At 40.5% G+C, this 25,756-nt stretch overlaps 2 protein-coding genes across 17 annotated transcripts; one reads left to right on the top strand and one right to left on the bottom strand.

Moving 5' to 3' along the window:
* The first annotated feature begins 569 nt into the window (after window positions 1–569).
* Window positions 570–24,608, top strand: LOC128253170 (endoplasmic reticulum aminopeptidase 2). 7 transcript variants are annotated; one of them, XM_052981393.1, is made up of 13 exons: window positions 570–845; window positions 4,113–4,597; window positions 16,124–16,264; window positions 18,762–18,950; window positions 19,411–19,493; window positions 19,586–19,794; window positions 19,989–20,169; window positions 20,235–21,594; window positions 21,750–21,892; window positions 21,951–22,213; window positions 22,280–22,409; window positions 22,475–22,850; window positions 22,986–24,608. In XM_052981393.1, exons 2-13 carry the CDS (start codon window positions 4,444–4,446, stop codon window positions 23,231–23,233), a joined length of 3,477 nt encoding a protein of 1,158 aa, XP_052837353.1. In that variant the 5' UTR covers window positions 570–845; window positions 4,113–4,443; the 3' UTR covers window positions 23,234–24,608. The 7 variants fall into 7 exon arrangements, with proteins under 7 accessions (XP_052837353.1, XP_052837369.1, XP_052837361.1 ...); XM_052981409.1 differs by having other exon boundaries at window positions 22,475–22,846; window positions 22,980–24,608; XM_052981401.1 differs by having other exon boundaries at window positions 18,810–18,950.
* On the bottom strand, window positions 7,581–9,632 carry LOC128253207 (uncharacterized). 10 transcript variants are annotated; one of them, XM_052981494.1, is made up of 3 exons: window positions 9,137–9,631; window positions 8,957–9,062; window positions 8,060–8,445 (listed from the first exon to the last, which is right to left on the bottom strand). In XM_052981494.1, exons 1-2 carry the CDS (start codon window positions 9,611–9,613, stop codon window positions 8,982–8,984), a joined length of 558 nt encoding a protein of 185 aa, XP_052837454.1. In that variant the 5' UTR covers window positions 9,614–9,631; the 3' UTR covers window positions 8,060–8,445; window positions 8,957–8,981. The 10 variants fall into 10 exon arrangements, with proteins under 10 accessions (XP_052837398.1, XP_052837454.1, XP_052837415.1 ...); XM_052981487.1 differs by having other exon boundaries at window positions 8,065–8,872; XM_052981477.1 differs by having other exon boundaries at window positions 8,065–8,891.
* Window positions 24,609–25,756: the final 1,148 nt, after the last annotated feature.

Genomic DNA, 25,756 nt, shown 5'->3' on the forward strand with positions numbered 1-25,756 from the left:
CAATTTCACTTTCACTTTTCAGATTTCGTAGCAACTACTACTGGTATAAAGCGATGCTAGACCTTAAAACTATACATTAAACAAGTGTATTCGAAATTCGGCTTGCCTGCTGCGCTCTGACACCAAGTAGAGCAGCGGGCAACTTCCAAAAACCCTCGAGCGTTCATTATACACCCCTAATATTTTGTTTATCTAGCATATAGCGCACTCACACAAAGCTAGAAACAGATCCCAAATGGTTGTTTATATTGACAGGATGAGAGCGGATGCTGCTGTGGAGTTTTCCCATTTGCGGGGGGTGGTTTTGGGTGGCGTTGGGAGTGTGGGGTGGGTGGAATAGATGCCTCCTTCCACCGGCTTCTCTGCGCTCTCGCGGCGATTTCTCTCTTCGTTATCCTTGTGCAGTTTCCCTTGGAATTTAACTGCACAAATTCTGACACAGCAGGATAATAATCTCTCTCTCTCTCTCTCTGTCAAGACAGAGTGGAAAGCTCTGTGTTGGGAAAAGCTCTCGCTATTTGAAGGAAATTTCCTCCATTCGCCTGCTTTTCACTCAGAAAGAGTTTATCCTTCGTGCTTCATGGAAGCATTTAATTCGCGCTTCTTCTATATAACAAAGAAAAATCAAAAAGTATTTTTCAATCGCATGAAACTCATTGATATTGAACTCCGTTTGTTTTCCAATTTGTTTGACCCCGAATCCGCCGTCCGTTGTGTGTTTTTGTGTCGAAAGGAATAATCAAGTGAAACGGAAACCAACTCATAACATATAGTATACAAAAAGTGCTTCTCCATTTGGCGCCCAAAAACGGAAGGACACTCGTGACTTCAATCATCACCTCTAGGTAAATCATGCTCTCAATTGTGTTGTTTGTGTATCTGCATTGTATAGACATCCCGAGTCCTCGGAGGTATTTGTTCATACCATCCCATCTAACCATCCCGACCATTTATCCATCCGCTGGCATTGACACTGACGACTGACGACTGACTCTGACGAATGTGTTTGTCATGTTTACCTTGTGGCTTAAACAAGTTAATTGCCGTGCGCCAGACACAAAAACCAACAGTACACAGGCACACAGCCTACTCCTTCCGGCTGTACATGTCCATCAATTATTCAGACTGATTGTGTGCATTAAATATTGAAGCTATGTCCTGCTTATGAGCTGGAAGATTGCACAGACCTATGTTCGCTCATCCTGGTGCTAAAAATAAAACGTGACACCTGCAAAAACGATGTCCAGTGCGTAGTGCCACCCCGCAAATAGCCACCCAACCTAATGGCCTTGGTGCTGGACTTGCTTCAAATGGGACTCTGAGGGCTCTCGATTGAGCACTGATTGCTTCAGTCAGCAATCGAATGTGTGCACCCTTCTTTTACCCCACTCACAGCGTCCTCCCACCCAAATGACCTTCATTTCGCCTTGCATATGGTCGAAATTAAAAAAAGCCAGATTCACCTAAAAGCTAGCTACAAAAGCTGCATTAATGCAGCTGCTTGAAAAGGGTGCAGATGAGCTGAATGGGTACTGTCATAAAAAATCTGCTTGGCCATTTTTATATATATTTAGCGCCGTGCGACAGACCGGAAGTAACGTAAAACGTAACAAACGACACATTGGGGCACAATTTGTCCACGTGTCGCATACGCAACACTCTCACACACACACCTGGTTTGCTATTTTTGGCTGCAGTGTCCTTTTGACCACGATATGTACACAGTATGTCCGAGAGTTTTTCCCTGGCTTTTTTTTTTCGGCTGCTTTATATGCAACGGGCGCAACAAGCAAAAAAGAAATCACAAAACAAACTGACGCCATTTTGCCATTAATTCCGACCACTTTATGGCCAGGCCAACAAGCAAACTTTCCCCTGTCCGTGATACTCTTGAATTTTGGCTGGCTTGGTCGGTGTGTAGAAACAGGAAACATCTCCTGGCAAAAATATGAAAAAAATATTTTTGTAGATAAAAACGGTTTTGAAATTTAGGAGTTTCCATTAGTTTTCCAGATATTTATTTAGTTAAATATTAAAATAGTAATAAAATGAATTAAATACTAAACGTCAAAACACCAAAAATATGAATTACTTAGATAAATACCTTTTATACTTATTTTGAGGTATTATTATTATGCATTTACGAAATTTAAAATATCGATTAGTTTATTATGAGGAAATTATTTGTTTATACGTCAGTTAATTAAAATTTAGGGTATAGCAAAATCGCTGCTTTAGTTTCCTTCGGTTTACATATGTATTTCTTTGTTTGCTCTATTCATTTTGGCTCTTTTGCCTTTTGTTTTTCGTCCTTTGTGCTTTACTTTGTTGCGCCATGTTTATTTTTGAGTTGGCCCAGCCCTCGGAATGGAGAATTTGCTAATGGTAGGAGCGTTTGTGGGCAGCGCCGGTTGCAAGTGCTTCAAATGGCTGAAAGGTTTACGGCCCGTCCAGCTCCCATTTACCAGCTCGCAGTTCGCCCTTCCTATAGTTCTTTATTACGCTGTGTGTTTTACCAACAGCAAACACAATTGCCCTGTCCCGCCTCGACTTTTGTTTCAAGTGCCGCCCCATCAAATGGAGTGGCCATCACTCGGTCTCCGCGTTCGCATCCGCATCCGCGTTTTCCCTGCTCGATTAAACTGGGTCTAGTGCTGGGTCCTAATCCTTAGCCCTCTCACAAGAAAGCTACACTCTAAGAAAACATTTCTAGTTCAATGTATATCTTATGTATATCTTAAGCGTAGTTTAAGTATTCGTTAGATTAAAATGTTGTTCTTTAAAACTCAGTTCTTTTTTGTTTTAAGTGTACATATCTTTTGCTTTTTGAGCTAAGTTTTTTAACATTTTTAATTAAGGTTTCATTTTATCATCTTAACATGCCCTAAATGGGAGCTTCAAACATTTACTTCAACATTAAAAAGAAAATTATGAGTTATTGTTAAACAATTATAGTAGAACTTAAGCATCAAATCGGTTTTAAGTTATAACATTATGAAATTGTATAAAGCAGATAATAAATTTAAGTAACAATCTTGGCACAAGCATATATTTTTTCACAATAAACTTATGTAAAAATTGATGATTTCAAGAGCATTGCGGAGTTAAGAGTCATTTTTCCAAGTGTTCTCGTGCATTGAACTGCTTTGGCGCACCTCTTCGATACTTTCCCGCTGGGAGACCGATGGGAAGTCCCTGACCAGGCGGCTCCTTCGGCTCCTTCGCCTGCTTTGTGCCCGGTGGATGCCTCTTGCAATTACTGTCGACTCAGCAAACAGTCACCCCAAGCTCCTGCCCACCTCTGGGACGGCTCACATTTGATGTGCATTTGCATTCGTGGCCCTAAGGCTATCGAATACTTTTTAGCCCACGACATTGTCATTGTTGCAGCCCGCCTTTTTCTTCTACTACTCCTTTTTGCTGGGCCACAAAGGACACTGGAGTGCAGTGGCGGGGCGGTCTGGAGTGCAGCGCGAGGGCTTTTATTAAAGTTTCGTTTTGTTTGCCTGGCACAACAATGTCCTGGCAGCGACACCCGCCCACTAGTGGCGACATCAGTTGCAGGCACCACCTTCCCCTTTCACCTGCTCCACTTTATGGTTTTTCCTAGCCGGCACCGGAAGTTGCAGTCTAACAATAAGTCGAAGTATGCTGAATGCTGGCAACATTTCAAATAAATATGTTTGCTCCCATTTCTTAATAATTTTTGTGCAGCCAAGTGGAGTGTGGAACGAAAGCCTCAATATGTGTAAATACCCATTGTTTGCTTGACACAGATAAGTTTCATTAAACTATATTGAAGAAACTTTTGTTATAAGTAAAGTTTCTTGATAAATGAAAAAAACTATTTTGTTGCAATGTTATTCTAAAAAATCAATAAAATCTGATGTTGTTTCTTTTACAATTTAAAGTCTTATATAATTATAATTTTAATAATGTTTATGAGGCCCTAACAAACTTTTGTTCAGCTGAATATATAAATAAAATGTATTTCTTAATTTCAGAAATTAATTATGTAAGGTGACTTACACGTTTTTTGATTTCACCTATAAGTGTCCTTACTGCAGACTCAATACACCTGTTAAAATATATATAAATTCTTTTACTTGCAGAAGGACATTAACACCAGGAACTGGACCAATTTTTGACAGAAAAACGAAATCAAACACAACAATCAACTTTACTCACCGACCTTTCTAGTCTTCTACATACCCGTTTACACTCGAAGAATAACCTATTTGTAACGACCACTTTTTGGAGAAACATATCGCTAGCGAAGGAGCCAAAAGAGAAGTGGCTTAATCCCGGACCCATTTTCCCCAATCCTGCCCCTTCAAGCCAGGATCAGTCAAACCCATATACTACCCAGAAAACCGAATCGTGCCCCGTGGCAAAGAATCCAAGACGGCGCCACTTAAACCACAAGCCTACAAAATTGGCCGAATGTTATGTTGTGGCTTCTGCTGTGGCAATATGTCGAAGCGCGATTACAAAGTGGCCACCACCGATGGCATCGAGCTGGAGCCATTGGGCGGCGAAAAGTGCGAAAAGGATAAGGACAAGGATAAGGAAAAGCAGACAAATGGCGTCACTTTCGGTAAGTCTCGTTGAACCTTGAACGCCACCTGAACACATCTGCGATTGCAATTGCCTGGGGCACCATAAATGATCAAAGGGGTGGAAAAGTGCATAATTGCACTTGTGCATAATCCGACGCTCAACGCAATTCAAACTCCTTTTGCCTGCCAATTTTGGTTCGCCCCCTCTGGGATTTATGCATCAAGTTGTTTTCTTAATTACACCGAATGCAAAACAAAAGCATTAAAAATGCCTCGTCTTGCAGCCGTTACTCATACGCGCCGTTGGCCAGGGGCAAAGTAAATGAATGTCAGCATCCAGCATCCAACATCCAACCCTCATCTCTCGACAACCCCCGTCTCCATTTTCGAGATGTTTTTGCATTTCCTTTGCGCCGGCAGCCAAGTTAGCGGAATTTTCCGCCTTGACAGATGTCCACCGGCTCCGGCGGGCTGCTGCTCCGACCGGCATGAAGGCCATCGTATAATAGACAGGTTGGCGGGGGGTCGGCGGTCGGTGGCCGGTGGCACAAATGTTCCCGAGTGCTCTTTAAGCTGTCGCCGATTTTCTGAAATTTTTACGCTTGCCTGGAGTTTGGCGATGCCGGCAAAATGATCCCCTGGGGCCATCGATTGTGGTAATGCGACTTAAAGGGTTTGTCGGGAATATCAATTCTGGGTTTTTTTTTTTTTTTTTGGGAACAGGCAGAGGGGGAAGTAATAACAGTATAATCAACACATTACCAGTGTTTGCTAGCAAAGAATTATTTGTTAAAATCCTACTAACAAAGTTAAGCACAAATATTTAGTCGGATTAGTGTCTTGACCCTTAGTAAATCTGAGCATTTAAAAATGAATGTTTCTAAAAAAGTATTATAAAAAAGGGTGGTCAAACTCGGAATCGATATTTTAAAGATTAAAACACCTTTAACTTATATGATTAACAACGCATAAAAGTATGCTTTATTGTTATGTATTTTATTATTTAAAGCTTTGATGTTAATATCAAAATACAATACTTGAATGGGTATTCAATAGTTTCTAATTTTGAGAATCGAGCTAAAAACTTGAGTATAATCCAACCGTATCCCTAACCATATTTAAGTTTGTCATTAATATCATGAGACAAGTTAAATTCAAACATATGCAAATCGTGTTGACTTTATTAAGGCGAAAAATCGTTCCACTTGGGCATGCCGTGGGCAAAAGTGGGCCAGTTGCCTTCGTCTTCGGATGGGTTTTCCCACCCTTTCCCCAGGCTCCCCAACAACTCAGTTCTTGGGCCGAGCAAATCAGTGTCACGAAAACAGGACGTGGACGTGTGCTCGTGTCCCAGCTGCCAGTCGAGCAATTAAGGATGCATAAAGTGGAGTAACCACTTGACTCCACGACAGCCGCAGCGGTGTTTACTTTAACGGAATCCAGTTTAACCTTTACTTGGTGTCCAGGACAACAAATATCAACAATATCTTGCCAAAGTAATCCTATTTTGACTGATCGCTAGGAATTTTGCAAATTGTGTATTGACTATGATTTTTAACAAGATGTAATCTTTGTAATTTGGAAAATCTTAATCTCCTTGTCGTTGATTTATAACTCGAAAGTTTTATACCTTGACTATGAAGAAAAAAAGTTTTTGTACGAGTTCACTATTACGAAGGGCCTGCACTAATGCAGAAATGCATTTGAGATTAATTGAAAAGATTAATAAATAATCATACTGCCTAAAAACCAAACCTATTTTTCAAAACATAAGCTATTGAAACAGGTTCAAAAGCAGCATGAAAACCTTTAACCTCAAGCGATTTAACAGGTTTTTTTTTTAAAGGGGTGTCTTTCGAGGCCGATGCCCGTCAAAGGGTTAATGGAGGAGCCTCGACGAAGGCGACTGATGTTGATAATTGCAGGATGCGTTGTGTTGATTGCAGGCTGAATGGGCTCGCCCACACACGACGGCACTCGAGCACTTGGGCCGGGGCTTGACTCAAATAAAGAAATCCCGCCTATCCTGGACTGCATCAGCGAGATAAAATGGGTCCGCAAGAAACAATTGAAGCGGCAAGAGCCTTGCGCTGCATGCCAAAGTGTGACACGGAGCTACCGCCTCCTTTTGCCTCCGCTTCCTATGTGTGCGGATGAGTGAAAGTAAAGGATACATTGAAATGAAATGTGTTTTTGGGTCAGGCAACTTCAAGCCCAACCAGCAAAAGTGGAAGCCGGCGAGCAGGAAGAGGGGCCCACAGGAAGACGGAGCGGATGAGGAGTGCGACTGGCAAATGGAAAATGGAAAATGGGATACTGACAAGCGGGCGAGCGGGCGAGCCAAGTCAACCCGTCAAAACGTCAGGGCGAGCAACAATTTATTGTAGCGAAATGGCTCAGGCGAAACACAATTAAATGCAACAACAAAGGACACAAGGATCCCCCCAGCATTTCGCCCTCCATCCACAATTGTCCGCCTCCCACTGGGCGCGTAATTAAATGGAAATGGAAAATATTGCCCGCGGGCCCCTTTGGAACACTACACTCGTACTTGTTGAGGCACTTGAAGCCTTGCCAAGCCGCGTGCATTTGGTTTCATTTGTGCTATAGCATACCCTTGCCCAGAAGGGTTTCTATATATAGGCCTGCACTACGAAGAAAGCAAACAAGGGGAGCGGACATCATGCCGAACTTTACACTATTTGTTTAGTTCCTAAGAAAAATTCAGCAAAAAAAACATAACAAAATTATCATGGTAAACTCCCAAAGTTATTATGTTTTATATGGGTCATATTTAAATGGTTCATATTTAGGATCATGTAAAACTCAACCATTTACGTTTACGTTAATTACACCACAAATACTTATTATATTTAAATAAATGTTTACTTTTCTCTTAACTATATATCTTAGGTTTGTGATACTTTTACAATAACTTTGTTTAATTGGTCACGAGAACATCTATAATTCGTTATGGAACTCTTCTACTTATTTTGCTCCAGGAAAGCTGAGCTAAGCTTTATTTGGTTTCTGCACAATTAGTTCGCCACCGTGTTTGATCCGCTTCAGTTGATCCCAATGCCATTTAAATCGATTGCAGAGGAACCCCTACATCCCCTTCCGAAATCCCTCTCATCGAGCACTTGAGCTCAACTCTTCTGATTTACATTATTTGCTCCAGCATTGAGTCTGCAAGTGGCCCTCGAACACGGTCTGCCAATTAATTAAATCATGGCAAATGCCTCAAATTGAGTGTGCAAATAAGCAGTTGGACCTCTGCCCGCAAGTCTGTATTTCTTATCGTTGACCAAACAATTTCAAATAGGAATTGTACACAATCAAAATGCGGTGTTAAGCCGATGATAAGGACGGCGTTGCAAAGAGGGTCATCGACCTCTGATTCTACTGATTGTCATATTTCTTAAAATACAATATAAACATCTGTGAATATATTTAAAATATCAAGAAAAGAATAAGTAACAACTTAGCGTTCTTTACTGTATTAATTAAAGTTTATTTAATTATGCAACCAGTTATTTTTAATGAATGATGTAACAGAGTGTAGAACTTACAATTTTACCCTGTAATTATCTTGTTGTCATCCGTTTTAAATGTGGACAATTAAAAGCCTGGGCGAATGACGGGAGTTTTAGCAATATATTGTTAATCATTTCGTTTAACATGCCAATTTGAGTGGTAAAGCTTTGAGCCATCCTCAAGAAGGAGAGCTGGCTCAGGGTTTTTGTGGTGAAGCTGGGCTGGATCTGGTTAAACTTTGAATCCGTTGCAAAGTAGGCTTCATGGACAAGATTGAGGACCATAAGGATCACTTGTTGCCTAGCTAATAAATCATCGCTTCTAGATAGCTTAGAACAGTATAGGTTTGCTGTAATTATATTGTTATCGTCAAACATTTTCAGAAAAGTACCGTAAAGCTGGATACAACATCTTGGTCTGCATATTTCTAACATATTAAAGACTAATTGAATTCCCAGCTCTGTCATCTTAAATAAGTCATGACTTTCGAGTTCAAAGATTCGATTTTCCAATAAATTGTAAGGCACTACGATGATTTTACCTCGGCTATATATTGTATTCAAGCTCTGGTCCATCTGGTTTACTTGTTTAAGGCGCCTGTACTCCGAAGACTTTTGAACGGCGGAATCGTAGTCGTCGTCGTCGGTGAAGTCCAAATCCTTGTAAAAGTTGGTAACGAACTCACGATGGTTGACTCCCTCTGGTATGTTAGCAATACTTAGGGTCAAGTTATTTAAGCTTTTCTGAAGGTCTTTAATCTCAGGCGTCGTCCAGTTCTGTAAGTTTCGTTCGAGTCTGATGGTCATTTGATGGCGTATCGCTTCGAAAATCTTATCGACCTGAGACCGGTATTGACTTACTTTTTCGGGGCCCAGAATACGCTCCTCATAGAGAAGGTTGGAAGCTAATTGCAGGTAAAGGTTCATAGTCTTCACACAGCCGTGAACTCTTTCGATGACAGGGAAACTTAGCGAATAATGAAAAAATCGGTAAATCTCATCTTTAAACTCTATGTCGGGGTTGAAGGTTGTTAACAATACCTTGAACCTAATCAGGTCTTCCTGGCTCTTAACATGCACTACAGCGCTGGGCGGAATGGTTTGATCGTAGATGTATTCAAGAAACTTCGCCAGGGACATTCCATACTGGTTCTCCAGTTCCTGCAGAGTCAATTGTTGTGCTGGAGGTATACGACTATTGCTTGTCTTCCTCGCCAGACAAATGTTATAGAATCGCTGCATTTTCCCCTCCAGGCTACCATCCTCAAATTCCTGATCCTTTAATTCGTCGAACCGGATTTGAAACTTTGTCGAAATTGACGGCGGCTTCAACCGTTTTGCATACTTAGCTGAATAGTTTCGAAAATTCTGACAGGGTTCAACACTTTCATCCATATAACTAAGCACTTGGCTGATGATTAAGACATTGGGATCGGTCTTGGTGAGTTCCACAGTGTCTGCCAAAACTCCAAATAGAAGCAGGCTGCTTATCCAGAAAAAAGGTCTGCCTCTTGTCATTGCATTTAGAGAACTAAACGGTCCATTAGAGATTTTTGCGGGAGAGACCCCATAATACTTCACAGATTAAACACTGCTTATCAATAAAGCAAAATGAGCGGATTTTATAATTTAATCATAAAAAAAAAATCAATTAAAAACAAATTCACTAGAGTAAAACGAATGTCATTGTGACATGACAAAATGATTTCGGTGTGTCAAATCCAAGTTCAAAGGTCTTACCTAATAATCTAAATTAAATTAAATTAAGCTTCTCTATCGGTTTTTTATTTATAATTGCGTATTTAAGCGGAGAGGCTTTTTCTTATATTTTTATATTATAACAGTTTTAAAATCTGTTAATAATGAAACGTAGCTTGCAGTTTTAAGCTATTACATTAATGGACAAATGTAAAACTACAAACAATATTTAATGATGTCCTTATGCGAAAAACTTTACCATATTTTTATAAATTTATGTTTTTAAAAAAGCTAGGAAAGGTTTTTTTTTATTTCAGAAGCTTTTTTAATACCTTTAAACTTTTATAAATACAGGAAGAAATTACATATTAAAATTTGAATACGAAGTACTAATACAATCTTTAAACTTTTTTTTCTGTAGATCCAAGGACTTCATTTGTGATATTTTGATTTTTCCTAACCAGATTTCGAAATGCAGCAGACGAATAGCCCTTAATAGCACAATAACAAGCTTCGATTACAAGAGCCACCCTGCGTTGACTCTTTGCCAAGTGTTTGCTCTGTAGCAGTGGCAGTAACAGCTTAAATTTATTGATTGTTTCATAAACAGCGATTATTTAACCACCGCATTTCGATCGGCACTGCAATGACCCAGCAACCCCTTCCCCATCCACCTTTCTCCATCCGCTTTTCCCCATCCGCCTTTCCCCATCCCAAAGTCTGGCGAACACTTGTGGCCATCTTCTGCATGTTCAACCAGTTAGGACCCCCGGCGATGGAAGGGGATGATGGGTAAATGGGGGATATCCTCTAGATGCTCAATGGGATCAATATGTGGCAGTGTGTGGATGGGCGATTGTGGGTGGTGAATGTGTAGCACATGACAAGTCACAAGTGCGGCCAGTAAATTTGCATGCGACAGCAAATACTCAATGGTCGGACACAAAAAGCGGGGGAACGGCAATGTGAATGGAAATGGTGTTGTGTGGGGGTGCTATTTGAGGGTCAGAGTTGAAAAGCGAAAACCGGAGACCTGAGCCGAACCGAACATTCGGGCAACGTGTGCAGCGACTTTTGCCTCGCTGTTCGCAATTCTGCACCGTGTGCAATTTTCTATCCACACTTTGAGGCTATACCAGTACAAAACCATGTTTATTTATTAAATGTTTTATAAGAAAATTTTTGTTTAACTTGAAGTTAAAGGAAAGAATAGCTCAAAGCTGTGTTTGCTAAAAGGTATTTAGTTTTCATAAAATCATCAAAGGGTATAAAAATTCGGTTTTTAGCCAATTTTAAGCTTCCGCATATTCAACGCATTAAGCCAGATATGCGACAACTGAAGAGGGGGCATTCGATGAGGCGTGGCACCGCCTAATGAACACGATTCAGCGCGACTCAACCTACAAGGCCGCAAAGGGAAAACTTTACACTAACGTGACGGCGAATTTATTGAGTTGAGCCGGTTGGCGAAGTCAGTGGCTTGGGAAATTGGGAAAATGGTACGAAAAGGGGAGGATAAAGGCCGGAGGAGCATCCCCAATTTTTCCGCCAAGTCACCGCGAACCGGTGGTGTGTTTCTTATTCTACATGTATCCCCACAAAAACTTTCGTCGCATTGCCGGAACAAAGAGGCAAAAGGGGAAAAAATGAGATTTCATTTGCCGGCAAACTTCCTAAAGCGAATTACCATTTACGGTTGAGCTTTGTGCTCCATTTGTTGATTGTTTCGCCCAGTTGCCAAGCCGACCTAAAACTAGGCAACACAACGCAGCATCAGGACATCGTAGATTCCAAATGGAACAGTCAGAAATTTTTCAAAACAGAAATTTTAATCATAAAAATCGCATCCCCTAACGGCAAACGCTACTGATATGACAGCATTTTTTATAACAAATTCTCTCACATGTCAACGAAATAATTATAATTCCGTTCTGTACGAATTCGTTCTGCACAAAAACCAGAGTAAATCAAATGTTAAAGCAGAGAAAACTCATCCCTTAAACGAAAACTTCTAATGATGAGCCCCTGCCAGATTGAACTATTTGGCCAGCACATGATAAACAACACAACATGAACAAGAACAACAACAAATGATTGCATGTGGGCGAAAATAGAGGGGGGTTATGGGGACTTTTAGGGGTTGCTCCGCTACTCGTTCGCCTGGCAACACTTTACTATACGCTTTTCTTTTAAGACCCAATAGTCGTGGAGTTCAAGAGTACGTTGAAAAAATTCGAAACAGTAAGATTAAAGGTATAAATCAGTTCATTTTGTAAGCTGTGAAGTGATATAAACTTTGAAAACTCTTTGATTTGACATTTACAATTTTCTTCGACACTTTAAAAATATTTCAAGTGTTTTGCAGCCGTTTTCCAAATTAAACAGAAAACGGTTATTCTAAAGGGTATACAGAGTGCAACCATAGCTTTTCAGCTTATTTTTGTTTTTGGTTGTATCAAAACAAAAATCCAGTCAGCGGGTGGAAATGGTAAAGAAGAGAGGGGGAAGACACCAAACACAAGGGCTCTCCAAAGAAAATTTCATTTTCACTTTTGCAGGTGAGCGAAGCTCTCTGTCGAAAAGAGAGAGTGGAAAGACAGCCCAAGAGAGGGAAAGAGCGGGTGGTCATGCGCCGGACTTTCTTTTGGGGTTGCCACCTCGCATCTCGCAGGGTTGCTGCACGCCGTTTTGCTGCGGCAGCATCCAGTTGGAAAATGTACGAGCACTTAAACGCAACAAAAAGCGCGTGACAAAAGGCGGCGTTCTGAACTAGAAAGCACACTAACAATTCGGTCTTGACAAAAAGGACTTACACACACACATACACACAGTCGAATGCGTCGCGTGCTGCCCCCTCAACCCCCTCCCGTTGTGCGTGTCTATAAAAAAAAAGAAAAAATTGCCAAAAAAATAAGAAAAAATAAAGAACAGAAAAAGTGTAGTGAAGCCAATCAAACGAAAAATCATCCAATTAAAGTGTTTAATTCCCAGCCCAAGCCTTAAGTAATTAGTATGTGCATTTATTTTTATTGATCTGCTAAAATTGACCTTTTTGACCAGAGACCCCTAAAAAACGGAACAAGCTCTTGAACTCCTTTTTTTTGATAATTAGCAATGTGAAATGCATCGTTATGATCTATCGCCATGTTAAATGCAACTGCAGCCGAGAACCACAATTCAGTCAAGTGGCAACAAAGGCGAAAAAAGGGAAAAGGGAGCAGCTAAAGGCAAAAAAGTGCGAAAAAAAGGAGATAGGCGAAGGGAAGGGGACGGGGGCGTTAAGGAACACAAGAGCGGGGGCAACTGGAAAGCGCACTATTGACATATATACGCGTAGATTGGAGCGAAAGAGAGAAAGAAAACGCCGCATAAGACAAAACAGGAAATTCACTTATACACGCGCACAACGAAAGGAAATTCGCGCTGTTGAGCTTTGCATTTTGACATTTCATTTCAAAACACAGATTCCAGTGAGAGCGCTCTACTCACTCTTCCACTCTCACTTCCAAGCTCTCTCTTTCTCCCACATCGCTCTCCATCTCTCCCTCTTTATTCCTTAAGGTTTGTTTTTACACTTCCATTATTTTCGCTGAGCAAATGAGAATGTAAACAAATACCAAATGGCGGCCGCGTTAAACAAAAATAAAATGGAATTGTGATATATGTTTTAACACGTTTCTTGCGTGGTATATGTCCGTGGTACAGAAATGGAAGGAGGGGTTGGATTTGAGAGGAGGTGCAGTCACGAAGACAAACAATAGCACTTTGTTCCACTTGGAAATTAGGATTAGGTTCCCATTCTGACATTGACATTAAACAAAGAGAAAAGCCATAAACAAACAGAACGCTAAACCTCATTAAAGAACAATTTAGGCAACAACTAACACGGCCAAACGCGAATTGAATAGTTAGCAAATGTTGTTGACACCCGTAAATAGTACTTTTTATTGCGATCGCTTTTTTTCTGTCACATTTGTAGATAAATTGACATGCAAAAAATGTGTACAAATGGTTTTAGTTTGTTTTCATAACTTTTTATGGCAGATTTTACGACTTCAATTCCACAGAGAGTAATATAAAATATTGAAATGTCCTTTATTTTTAAAATTGCTTTTTACTTACCTACGTATACGTGATTTATATTTTTTGTATAAAAAATTATAATCTGCGTCAAGGACCAATGTTTTAAAGACCTAATAAATTTCATAACACGCTGACATATTGGGTCAAAAAAGTTTTCAATTATTTAAAAAAAGTAGCGAATAATTAGTTTTCTTCATCCCATTTAAAAAAAAGTATTTTAGACTTTCTGAGATTTCCCACTTGGGAACAGCCGGCCGTCCCTTGAGCTTATCAAAATCAGCTGATACTGTGGCTGAAATCAGTTGTTCCAACAAGATAAGAACTCTGAATCATTTTTACCTTTAAGGTGTGTGCTTTATCTACAATTTACCAATTGGTACGGCTTTTAAATCCGATTCGTTTCATTCTTAAATTAACGTTGCTACGCCTAACAAACCTAACCACAAATTATGCCTGAATGATGCTACAGGCGGCCAACTTCAGATTCAAGAGCTTCTCAAAGGCAGACAAAAATGCGGACATTAAATAATACATACATATTCCACACAAAAGCCGGCTACAAAAAGAGAGAGAGACAGAGATAAACAGAGAGAGATGAAAACATATTTTTGGGGGGTTGATTTTTGGGCGTTGAAAGCGCTTTTCACTAATTCAATGCGACATTGAAAACAGTGAGCTTGAATGCGAAAAGTGCAGACTCTCAGAAGGGACCCATGGACAGAATTACGGACAGGGGCGGACAGGGCAGCCGTAGTCTGACTAGACGGAACCGGAAGGGCGTCAGCGTCTGGCTTTCGGCCAACTGAGGGGGTGGCAAAAGAGCCGGCTAAGGAATTGCCAAACGAAAGCATTCTGGGAAAGTGCTATCTGCATAAATTATGTATGTATATTTCTGGTCGCCCGATTATCAACTCGTCAAAAGCGCCTCATTTTTTGGCAGTCGATTTTGTGGTGAAAGGGTGCAGACAGAAAAACCCATGAGCACTTAAATCAAGCAATCAAATGCCATAAAAAAATGTTTATAGCGTCTTTTAAAGAAGATTTCAAGACATTGAACAGACTCACATTGTTGTTTGAAAGTAATGTTTTGCCTTAAAAATTGTTAAAACTATCAGCTTTGCTATAAAATTTTGTTTAAAAAGTATCGAATTAAATTAAACTATTAAAACATGTTTATAAAGATTACATCAAGGTGCTCAACCAAACGAGAAAAATCCTAAGAAAACGGGACGAAAAATAGGTATTTGGCAGTCGATTTATTGGTAAAGGGGTGAAAACAGTAAATCCATAAGCACAGAAAGCAAGAAACCAATTCCGGTCATTGGTTGTGAATAAACTATGAAGAGCACGTGACCCAGAAAAGGGGGTTCTGGCCAAAGGGGTTCGACCTGTATTGGTCATAGAGTGATTGTGATTTCCTTTCTAGAGCAAATAAGCCGGCAATTATTTGCGGCGTGCCAGATTACCAAGTGCGCGATTCAACGGGTTCGCTGCGGTTTCGGTTCCGATTTCGATACCCATTTCGTTTACGGCCACGGGTTAGCAAGCGTACGTATTGGCCGGAAGACACAGAGACACCGGCCCCGTTAAGATTTCGGTCGTCGGCGGTGGTCAGAGAGGCTCGAAGATTTGGCGTCGCGAGCGCATCGAGATGACAAATGATCCGGACCTCGATGACTGTGCCTTTCTATCCGGTAAGTTGAAAAACTTGGAAAGTTAAATAAAAGTGATAGGCTAACGCAATGCTTAAATGTAACAATACTTTCAAAATTCTTTGCGGTTCAAAGTTAAAAATAATAATTAATTAAGGTTTTTCTACATTGAAGTATGCTTAAAACCTTGGGGTAATTTAATATAATAATTAAGTAATAAATAGTAATATTAAGGGAAATTGTTCGCCATTGTTACCTGATAACATAGCACAAGTTGCTTTTACTGATTGGAGATACAAATGGTTTTCACATTTTAAAAATAGAACACTTAAGATCTCTATACTCGATTAACGAACTTTTTACTTATACTCGATATTAGAACTTTGTAGTACAACGAATTTTTAACCGAAATTCAAACTTTATCTTGGCTCTGGATTTTCTCAGTAAGCTGACCCCCGTTTTGTGTTATTTTTACGGAGAGGCACTCAACTCCAGTGGCAATCGCAATGCAACCCATCCATATAAAATATTTGCACAGCCCCGCTATGACTTTTATGCTGAGTTTAATTACATTTTGCCCGTTTCTTTTCGACAGGTGGCGAATCGAGCGGCGGGCGGCAGACGCGTACCGGAGTCGCCGTCTGCTCACAGCGCCGGGCTCTACTTGTGGCCGGAATCGTGCTCGGCTCGCTGCTGCTGACGGCCATCATCATTGCCTACGCCGGACCGCAGAACGGTAGGTTTGCCCCGTGCCCCAAGACCCATGCCACGAGAACCTTGGTGCTCCACCGCACCAGCCTCACTCCGTTTCTTTTCCTTTCTTTCTCCGAATTTTTTTCCGAGCATATTCACCTCGTTCCTTTTTTCATATCCACCCACAACAAAACCGGGAGCGGTTGGGGTCACCCTTTGTTGTTGTTACTTGATTACGCTTTTATTGGGGGCGACAGGATATGTAGTCAATTGTGTGGGGGAAAAAGCCGGCTTTGTGGCACCGAAAGGGTCTCCACAATTTGACAGCTTTAAAAATAGGAAATTGTAAAGGAGGGATTCTGCTGACGTGAATGGAACAATGAAGTAATATAATTTTGTTTCTTGAAAGGGGTTCTAGAACTAAAGAAAAGTTATAAGCTTTTGTTAAAATTTGTTTTAATACTGAAGAATATCTTTTTGATAGGAAATATATACAAACAATTTCAATATTTTTTTATATTCTCAAAAATAAGTGAAAGTGTAAATATAGATTTTGGATTTGCAATTTAAATTGTTAATATACTATATACATATCTACATTCTATAAGAAAGATTTCCAACTTGCATAAATGGAAATTAGCAATTTAAAATTAAGCTCGATTAAAATTGGTACCCTTCATATTTTTAAATAACCAAAACACGTTGAACATAAATACAAACTTTCAATTAAAGAGATTGATTAAGGGTACAGGCTAGTACAACCGATAAACGTGTATAATATCGCAAATACTAAGGAGCCATAAATCAACATGTGTAAGGGAATCATGAATAATGTAGCCCATTCTCTCTACCCTAGCAAAGTGTCTATGACTAAAGCCGCCTCAAGGTTCAAAGTTGAGACCCAATAAATCGGTATAAATGGTAATTGAATTCCTTGACCGGCGGCGTTCAAAGCAGGTCATAAACCATCTGGCCGCAGCAATCCATTTGGCCCCGAGGAATATGCTTTTAACCATATTAAGCTAGGCGGTTGCGGAATCAGTTTCATTTCGCGTATAAATAGATGCAGCTGCATCACCTTACCCCACCTGTCCCATCCTGACGTCCCCAATGGATCCATAGGCCTCGACCTGATACTGTGTGTCCCTGGCCATATTCAATTGCAGAATTATGCAAAGTGCAAACACTCACATACTCGCTGGAAGTTTCTGTTGCATACCTAATGGGGCTAAATGCATTGGGGATAATTGCATTAACCCAAGGGAAAGGGAAAACAAGCCACACGAGAGTGTGTTTGCGGATTGGGGGGAAATGTAAGCAGACACATGTCTGGTGGAAATTTAATTTTCCCTGCAGCGAGCTCTATTATCAATCAGTATTTGCCGCTTGGTAGCTTTTACTTCTGCTTCCGCCAAACCAATTAGAAGAGCTCGACCAGCTTTACACTTATTTCACGCCCTTTCTATACAGTATATATATCCATAATGATATCTATTTGATTTCCTGACCATCATTTGATTGTTTCCTATTTTTGTTTCCTTTTGCCTTCGACTTTGTATACGAAATGTTTATTATATATATGAATTTTTGAAAAATATGAAATATTTCTCTTAAATGCTTGTTTGATTGATTGGTTAAAATGTGAGTAACAATTATGCCAAACCTGAATACTTCTTAACTGGTAAATAGCCATGACAATCTTTATAATCATTCGGCATGTTGATGTCATTGATCATCTGTTGTTTTGAACTTATCTTTTACTCCTTTGTTATTTGGACATATTTGTTTTTTATCCCTAGATGTTAGATCTTTTATTTGTTTTACTTCGCTAGTGGAAGAAGAATAAGATTCTTATAATTTAAAAGTTTATTGTATATATTAAACATCACTGGTCAAAAAATGAGTCATTGATAGACAAGATAAACGTCATATGGAGGAACACACTTTTTATTAGAAATTAAGTCAAAGCAATTGCACTGATACTTTTGAAGGACACATATAGCTTAAGTTTAATACTCTCCATAAAAAGACAAGACAACTTTTAAGTCTTTTATCCATAATTAGTTGTTAAATGAACTTACATTTATTTATTAAGATGTAAAGACATTTCTTTTGTTAATGATGTAGCGTTTACTTTGAACTCCTGATGGCTTTTGGATTATAATCGTTAGATTTTCCATTACTTCCACTGCTATTGATATGACTCCATTCGATTAATCGCGACATTCAGCTAGAAAGAAAATCCCCCATTTGTGAATTCCCTCGTTTGAGTTCCGTTCACCCCCACTAGATGTGCTAATGAATTGAACCGAATCCAATTATTAATCAGATTTATTGCTAGCTTTTCTTTATGCTAACCCCTACCCAAACTTAGATGATTATCCCCCTTAACCCTCTCTCTCTCTGTGTTGATTGTGTATAATGCAATTTGCTTTAACGAACATAGCTTCGAATCCCCGAAAGAGTCGTCCGCGAAAATGAAGAGTAACGAGTCCTAAAACGTACCCGATACTGATTACACACCTTGACTATCCTTGCAGACTGCTCCTGCGGATCGAAAACGGTGTCCGGTTACGAAACGGATGAAGAGAACAACACTCAGCCCTTCAACCCGATTGCCACCAATGGGGAGCCCTTTCCCTGGCTGGAGAAGATGCTGCCGACCAGTGTGCGACCCCTGCGCTACATGGTTACTATTCATCCCAACCTAACGACACTGGATGTTAAAGGTGAGTTTGGAACCCTTCAGCGCTAACGATTTTTTTAAGGCTTACAAATTTGTTTTCATTTCTTAAAAATATACATTTTCAAAAAAAAAACTTATGAAAAAGACCAGTTTTGGGGCTCCTACTAAAATCACAAATGTTTTCAAAGCACTTATGAAGGTTTAATGCAATATATTATAATTATGATTTGAATTTTTTCTATAAGCAATTTTAAAAACCTTTTCATTTTTGTGGCACCTCTGATTAATAATACTTCATAAAACCTATTCAAGGTTTCACTCCCTTATATATTGTGGAAAATTGGATATTTAAATTGACTTTTTCGATTTCTTTGCTATTAAATTGGCTAACAATTTGAAAGTGGGCAGCTCTCCTGCCCAATAATATTCATTGATGGAATTATAATTTGATTGTCTGACTTTCAATTCTTTCGCTTTTCGTTTTCATATTTCCGCTTGGCCAGGCCAAGTCACCATCGATTTGCATGTGGAGAAGGAGACGAACTTCATTGTGCTGCACATCCAGGACCTGAACGTCACCGAGAAGGTAAGCTATTTTCGGTCCGGCGGCATGCAAATTAAGCCAATTAGGGTCTGGCTCGAGTGCGTCCATTGATTGCAATCCCGTTTCGGTTGCAGGCCATCGTGACCCCAGGTCCCAAGGGCTACGCCCTCAAGATTGTCAAGGTGCTGGAGTTTCCGCCTCGGCAACAGCTCTACATTGAGGTGAAGGAGAAGCTCAAGAAGAAGTCCAATTACACTCTCAACCTGCGTTGGTACTCTAAGCTCAATCCGGAGCCTGAGGGTTTCTATGTGGACCAGTACGAGAGCTCAAATGGCGTGGAAAGGTAAGAAGTCCCATTCTAGTGCTTATTTTTTAGGGCGCCATGCATGCTGAAGAAGTTTGCTTAATTATTTTTATTGGATCATATGAGTTCTAGTTATTTTTATAAAAAATGTCCATAGCTTTAGTAGTTAGTGGGTACTTTTTTTCTTCATATATTTATTTATTTATTAAACACCTACATATTTCTCTTTTTAGATTACTAGCTGCCACAGTTTTCCGGCCGAATGGTGCAAGACGAGCGTTTCCCTGCTTCGATGAGCCGCACGTTCGGGCGCCATTCCGCATCTCCGTGTTCCGAGATCGCTTCCACATTGGTCTGTCTAACTCCATAGTGCACACCACCGAGGACGTGGGCTTCTACATGGGCACTGGGCTGGTAAGAATGGAGTGCAACCAAAGTAAAAAAAAAAATATGTATAATAAATAGTTTATTCCCCACAGCTCCGTGACGACTTTATAGAGACGCCTCCGTTGCCAGCGGATGCGGTGGCCTGGGTGGTGAGCGACTTCCAGCGTGAATCCCTGCAGCCCTCGGCGGCATATATCCCCACGACACCAGCGCCACTGGGCACCGGAGTGGGTGGCAAAAAGTCCGCCCAGCTAAACAATTATACCCAGCTTAAAGGCAAAAACCCGCCGGTACGAAACATCACTGCCCTAACTCATTCCTTGAATGTCAACCTGACGCCGCGTCAAAATCTGACAGTGGTTCAGCCCACGACGACGACAGCTTGGCCAGTGAATCTCAATGGAAATGGAAAGCCCACGAATCTCACATCGCTGTCACAGTCCACGGGTTCGTCGATTAAGAGAGCTCCCTCGTACACGTTCTACGCGCCCAGGGATCTGCTGATTCGCTCTTCCTTCATTCTGCACACATCGAGGGATGTTCTGGAGTATCTGCAGACCTGGTTGGACATCAGTTATCCCCTCACGAAGGTGGACTTTGTGGCGCTGCCTTCGTTGGATCGTAATATGATCTCCTCGTTGGGACTGGTCACCTTGAAAACCTCATTCTTGACGGATCCGAGCTCGATAACCTCTGAACAGTATCAGTTTAGTGCATTACGGATTGCCGAGGCGATGGTGAGGCAGTTCTTCGGAGGAATCACCTCCCGCAAAGTGCTCAAGGATGTGTGGCTGTGGGAGGGATTGATCCAATACCTGGGAATCCATGCCTTGGCTCCGCTTCAAGAGAGCTGGCCTTTGAGAGAGATGTACCTGCTTAAGATGGCCACTGCAGCGCTGGACATAGATGCCATCCAAGGATGGGATAGCATTATGAATGGCACCAGTCACGATGGCAACAATGAGGAGTTCTTCGTTCAGAAGACGGCAGCCATATTCTCCATGTTGCACACGGCCATCGGTGAGGATCGTTTTAGGGGCTGCCTCGGCTCGTTCCTCAAGGTGAATCGATTCAGGACCGCCGAGCCCACAGATCTGTGGACCATTTGTACAAAGAAAGCGAACGGTTCGAAGAACATCAAGGACATGATGACTCTGTGGACCCACCAGCCGGGTTTCCCGTTGCTCACTGTCACCAAAATGGGCAACAGCATATCCATCTCGCAGAGGCCCTTCCGACCTGCTGATTTTCTAGCCATCCACGATGACTCCTACGACGGTAACAACTATAATAAGTCGTCGCTGAATGCCACGGATATGCCAAGTACTGTGCCGCCCACAACGCAGGGTAGCAAACACAAGGCAGTGCCTCACATGAAATGGATCTTTCCGGTCACATACGTAACCGATATTAACAACGTCAGCGAAACCCTCTGGATGCAGAACGTTGATGGTGAGTTGTACAAGATATGAATTTAATACTATGATTACTAGTAGGCCCGAATACATAACATTTTTAATTTTGTTCAGTGACTTTATTAAATATTTATATGGAAGTCAACTATTAAGAACCATGTAGATGCTAACAATTTTCCAACCTATTTTCAGTAACCTTCAATGTTCCCGAGAACGTCAAGTGGATCAAAGTGAATGCCATACAAAACGGCTATTATCGAGTGGTCTACAACGACGACAATTGGGCCAGTCTCATCGAGGAGTTGGCCACTAATCCCAAGCGCTTTACCAGCGAGGTATGCTTCGAAACATTAAATAAGTAAAATCGTAGCTAATTTAATTTTAATTTTCCAGGATCGCTTAGGCCTGTTGTCGGACGCCTTTACGCTCTGCCATGCTAATCTGCTGCCCTGCGAGATCACCATGAATATGATCCAATATCTGCCCAGCGAAACGCACTACGGACCAATGGCTCTAGCCTTAAGGCATCTGGAGAAATGGCGTCGCATACTCAAGTACTCGGAGTGCTTTCTCATGCTCAGCGAGTTTATCAAAATGAAGATCTCCACGGTTATGGAGAAGGTGGGCTGGTCGGATGACGGTGATGTGGCCACCAGGTGAGTTTGACATAATGAACACCATAAAAATCTTTATAGTTAAAGCACAATTTCTAATTTCAAAAGGCTACTGCGTCCCGAGGTGCTGTTGGCATCGGTTCTGTGGGAGGACATTGATAGCATCACGAAGGCGAAGAACATGCTTAACCAATATCTATACTACAATGGTTCCGCCATTTCGCCAAACCTTAGAGAGGTTTGTTATGCCGTATATCTTGAAATACAAATTGTAATAACTCAATTTTTGTATCCTTTCCCCAGGTGGTCTACACCGGCTCTATCCTGTCCGGGGAGTATATTTACTGGCAGCACTGTTGGGAGCGTTTCGTTAACCTCCAGCGCACCTCGGAGACTTTTGTGGAGCGGATGCAGCTGCTCCGCGCTTTGGGAAGGACCAAAGATGCCTGGCTGCAGAACCGCTTGCTTTCGCATGTGACAATGCTGCCCACCGAGGAGGTGGTGCAGGTGCTAAAGGCCATCGCAGGCACGCCGACGGGCGGAGCCATGGCCTGTCGCTTCCTGCAGGCCAAGTGGTTCGAGCTGGAGAAGCGCCTGGGTCCGGGCACGATCAGCTTTGCCAAGGTTATATCGGCCATCACTCAGTACGGAGCCACTAAGTTCGACTACGATGAGGTGAGTTATCGTTATCCAGGGTGTTGTGTAACTTAAAATGCAGTATATGGAGAATGTTTAATTTTTAATGAAATGCGATTTAAAATTTAATTGAATTGAAATAATAGTCTTTTGGTTTTTTTCCTCTCCTCAGCTCAAGTCGCTGGTGCATCGATTCGGCCGAGGTCACGGGATGTCCGTGCTGAATATGACCTTGAGCAGCGTGGCCTCCAACGTGGAGTGGGTGGCCCGGTCACAGACGTCGCTCTACAAGTGGGTGGAGGGGAACCTGCACTCGCATCGATAGAGGAGATGGGACACAAACACGGTGGTCCTTGCACACTTCTCTCTTCAGACTCATTTGTAATTATGTTCCTCTCTCAGACACGAATCTTAAGTGAACTTTGATTTCGCCGAGTTAACTAACACACTATGGATCTATACTCTTTCCCATATCATTGCCAGTTCGATCGATCTCCTTGGTTTTCTCTGTAGCTGTCCTATAATTTTAGTACTCAAAGTTAATCCACTTAACTGTAAATTACGATTGCTATGAACAAGCAGATCTTATATTTGTGTATATCTATTCCAGTGGAGAAAACCTTTTCTAGCACATACGAATGTGTATATCTACAACTGAACATAAGGATCTATCTATATATGTATATTGTATATGTATGTATATTTTACAAACCAAAAAAGAAAAAACCAAACATATTTAGAGCAATGGATAATTGTAGATTGTAAGCGAAGAACAAAGAACAACATATTTTTTCATAAAACTAAAATGAAAGGAAACATAAGAAGCCCCATAATCGATAAACTAAATCGCCAATGAATGCATTCTAGTAACTGTATAGCATATATGTATATTAATATTAGTGTGTCCGTGTATGTGCGCATCGAATCATCATTGAACTCTTCCTTTTTCCCCAAGAAAATGATTACGTCTAAAATTGATGCCCAACTGCCCTAGGCTGCCTGACCAAAAGCAAATAAAATCTAATTTTTAGGATAAAAGAACTTTATAATTTGTATATTTATTTGAAAATCGATAAATCAGTATTAGCTTCCAATCAAAACTAATTTGTCTACCAGTCCATCATATTATTTTCACATTTTTAAAGCTATAATTGTGATACCTTAAACTTGGCCTAACGTATAAGTATCAAATTAAAATCAGCGAATTCAAAATTTCAATAAAGCAGAAATACGTATTTAATTTAATAACCATTAATATTTACGGCGAATCCAATTGGCTTGAAATCTGTTAACATTATTATATGCCTGCCATAGTAATTAACTATCTTAAGTCATGTACTAACCAGAAAACCAAATATAGGTTCTTATTACAAAATGTCAAGAGGGCAGAAATACAAATTTATGTAAAGATATACCTTTCTTTCAAGCACTTTTTGTGGTCTAAGGTCAGGCAGGCAGATAACGTAGGAAATCAAGATACGAAGTTACATATAAACATACCATAATGTACATACATGGCGTACATGCTGTAGTTTGCTAGAACCCAAACATATTCAACACTTTTTATTTCCGCACTCGCATAAGACACAAAACTGATTATCAGATTACAATGTTCCGACTACTACGACTTGTGTCCAATTAAATACGTTTTACCATGTGTTTTTACCATTTCACCATATCGCTAGTTATCATTTAATTAGTGCTGGAACTTCTGCCCTAAAGATAGCCAGGTTTTTTAGACCCGAGGTGTTTGAGTAAACTGAGCGAATCCGTCGTTTTCTGCCACTTCAAACTGGGTTCCGATGGCACACCGGTTTTTTTCATTATAAACCATATAAACGTGTATAAAAGTTGTGCCATTTGGCCACGGTCAGCGATAAGAGAGTGCCATGCGACTAGATTAACTTTGGATGGGTCAGTTGCGCAGTGGGGGGTAGATGTGGAGGGGGAAAACTAATTCGGAGGTATCACAAAAATCATAGAAAAAGTTGAGAAGCAATCAAGTGAAATTAACCCATACTTTTGTAATCCAAAAAGTTAACAATCCCCTTTAAGCCACGCCGGAGATGTCTCTAGCTGGAAATGGTTAAGCAAATTCAGAGTTAAACCTTCAACCATTTTTGACTATGCTAATTCGTAGATGTGTATTAGCATTAAAACATTGGAGTTCTTTGACATCGGTTTGGGAAGAATAGGTTGATTTTGGCGCATGTTATACAGATGGAAACGGTTCGCTTGGCCAAGACACACTAAGACTAACTCAAAGATACTCGAAGTCAATCGCTCAGATACCCCGAAATATATTCCAAAAATATAGAAACACACAGAGAGAGATATATTGGGAATTACAAAATACAACCACAAGCAACTTTATTAGCGACAATGTTAGATCACATAGAAAACACAAAAAAAAAACAAGTTTTGGAGCGATTTTACGGATTTTCGACAAATGTATAAGCCAAACAAGCAGTTAAAAATTGAAAAACGAAAACAAACCCAAATAGAGATAATACAAAAAAAACACAGAAAACGATTGATACTCAAAGCCTAGAGGAAAAACAAAAATTGGGGAAGATTTAGAAAGTTTTACAGATCAACCGTCATTTAATACATTGTTTAGGTTCTTACTGCTTTTGATTTGATCGTTAATCCATTCATCGTCTAATTGTATTATACAATGCATATCCGTCCACAGCTTTGATTGACTTTATTCATTTGGGTTCGCTTAAGTTCATCAAAAACCCTCACATGACCTTTCCTTAACCCCATCCTAACCTCCTCCTGTGCTTTGTCCTGAAGTTAAAGAATGGCCTTTTCTTAATTCAAGGATCAAATACCAATTCTAGTTAATTTTATTAGACGAAATTTTGTTGCAATTGGCATCAATTTATAAGAAATTATTTATTATGCATTGGCTATCAGGTTTTATATAGAAATTCGCGTAGGGAA

Source organism: Drosophila gunungcola, chromosome 3R, assembly GCF_025200985.1.
Source record: "Drosophila gunungcola strain Sukarami chromosome 3R, Dgunungcola_SK_2, whole genome shotgun sequence".
NCBI classification, from domain to species: domain Eukaryota; kingdom Metazoa; phylum Arthropoda; class Insecta; order Diptera; family Drosophilidae; genus Drosophila; species Drosophila gunungcola.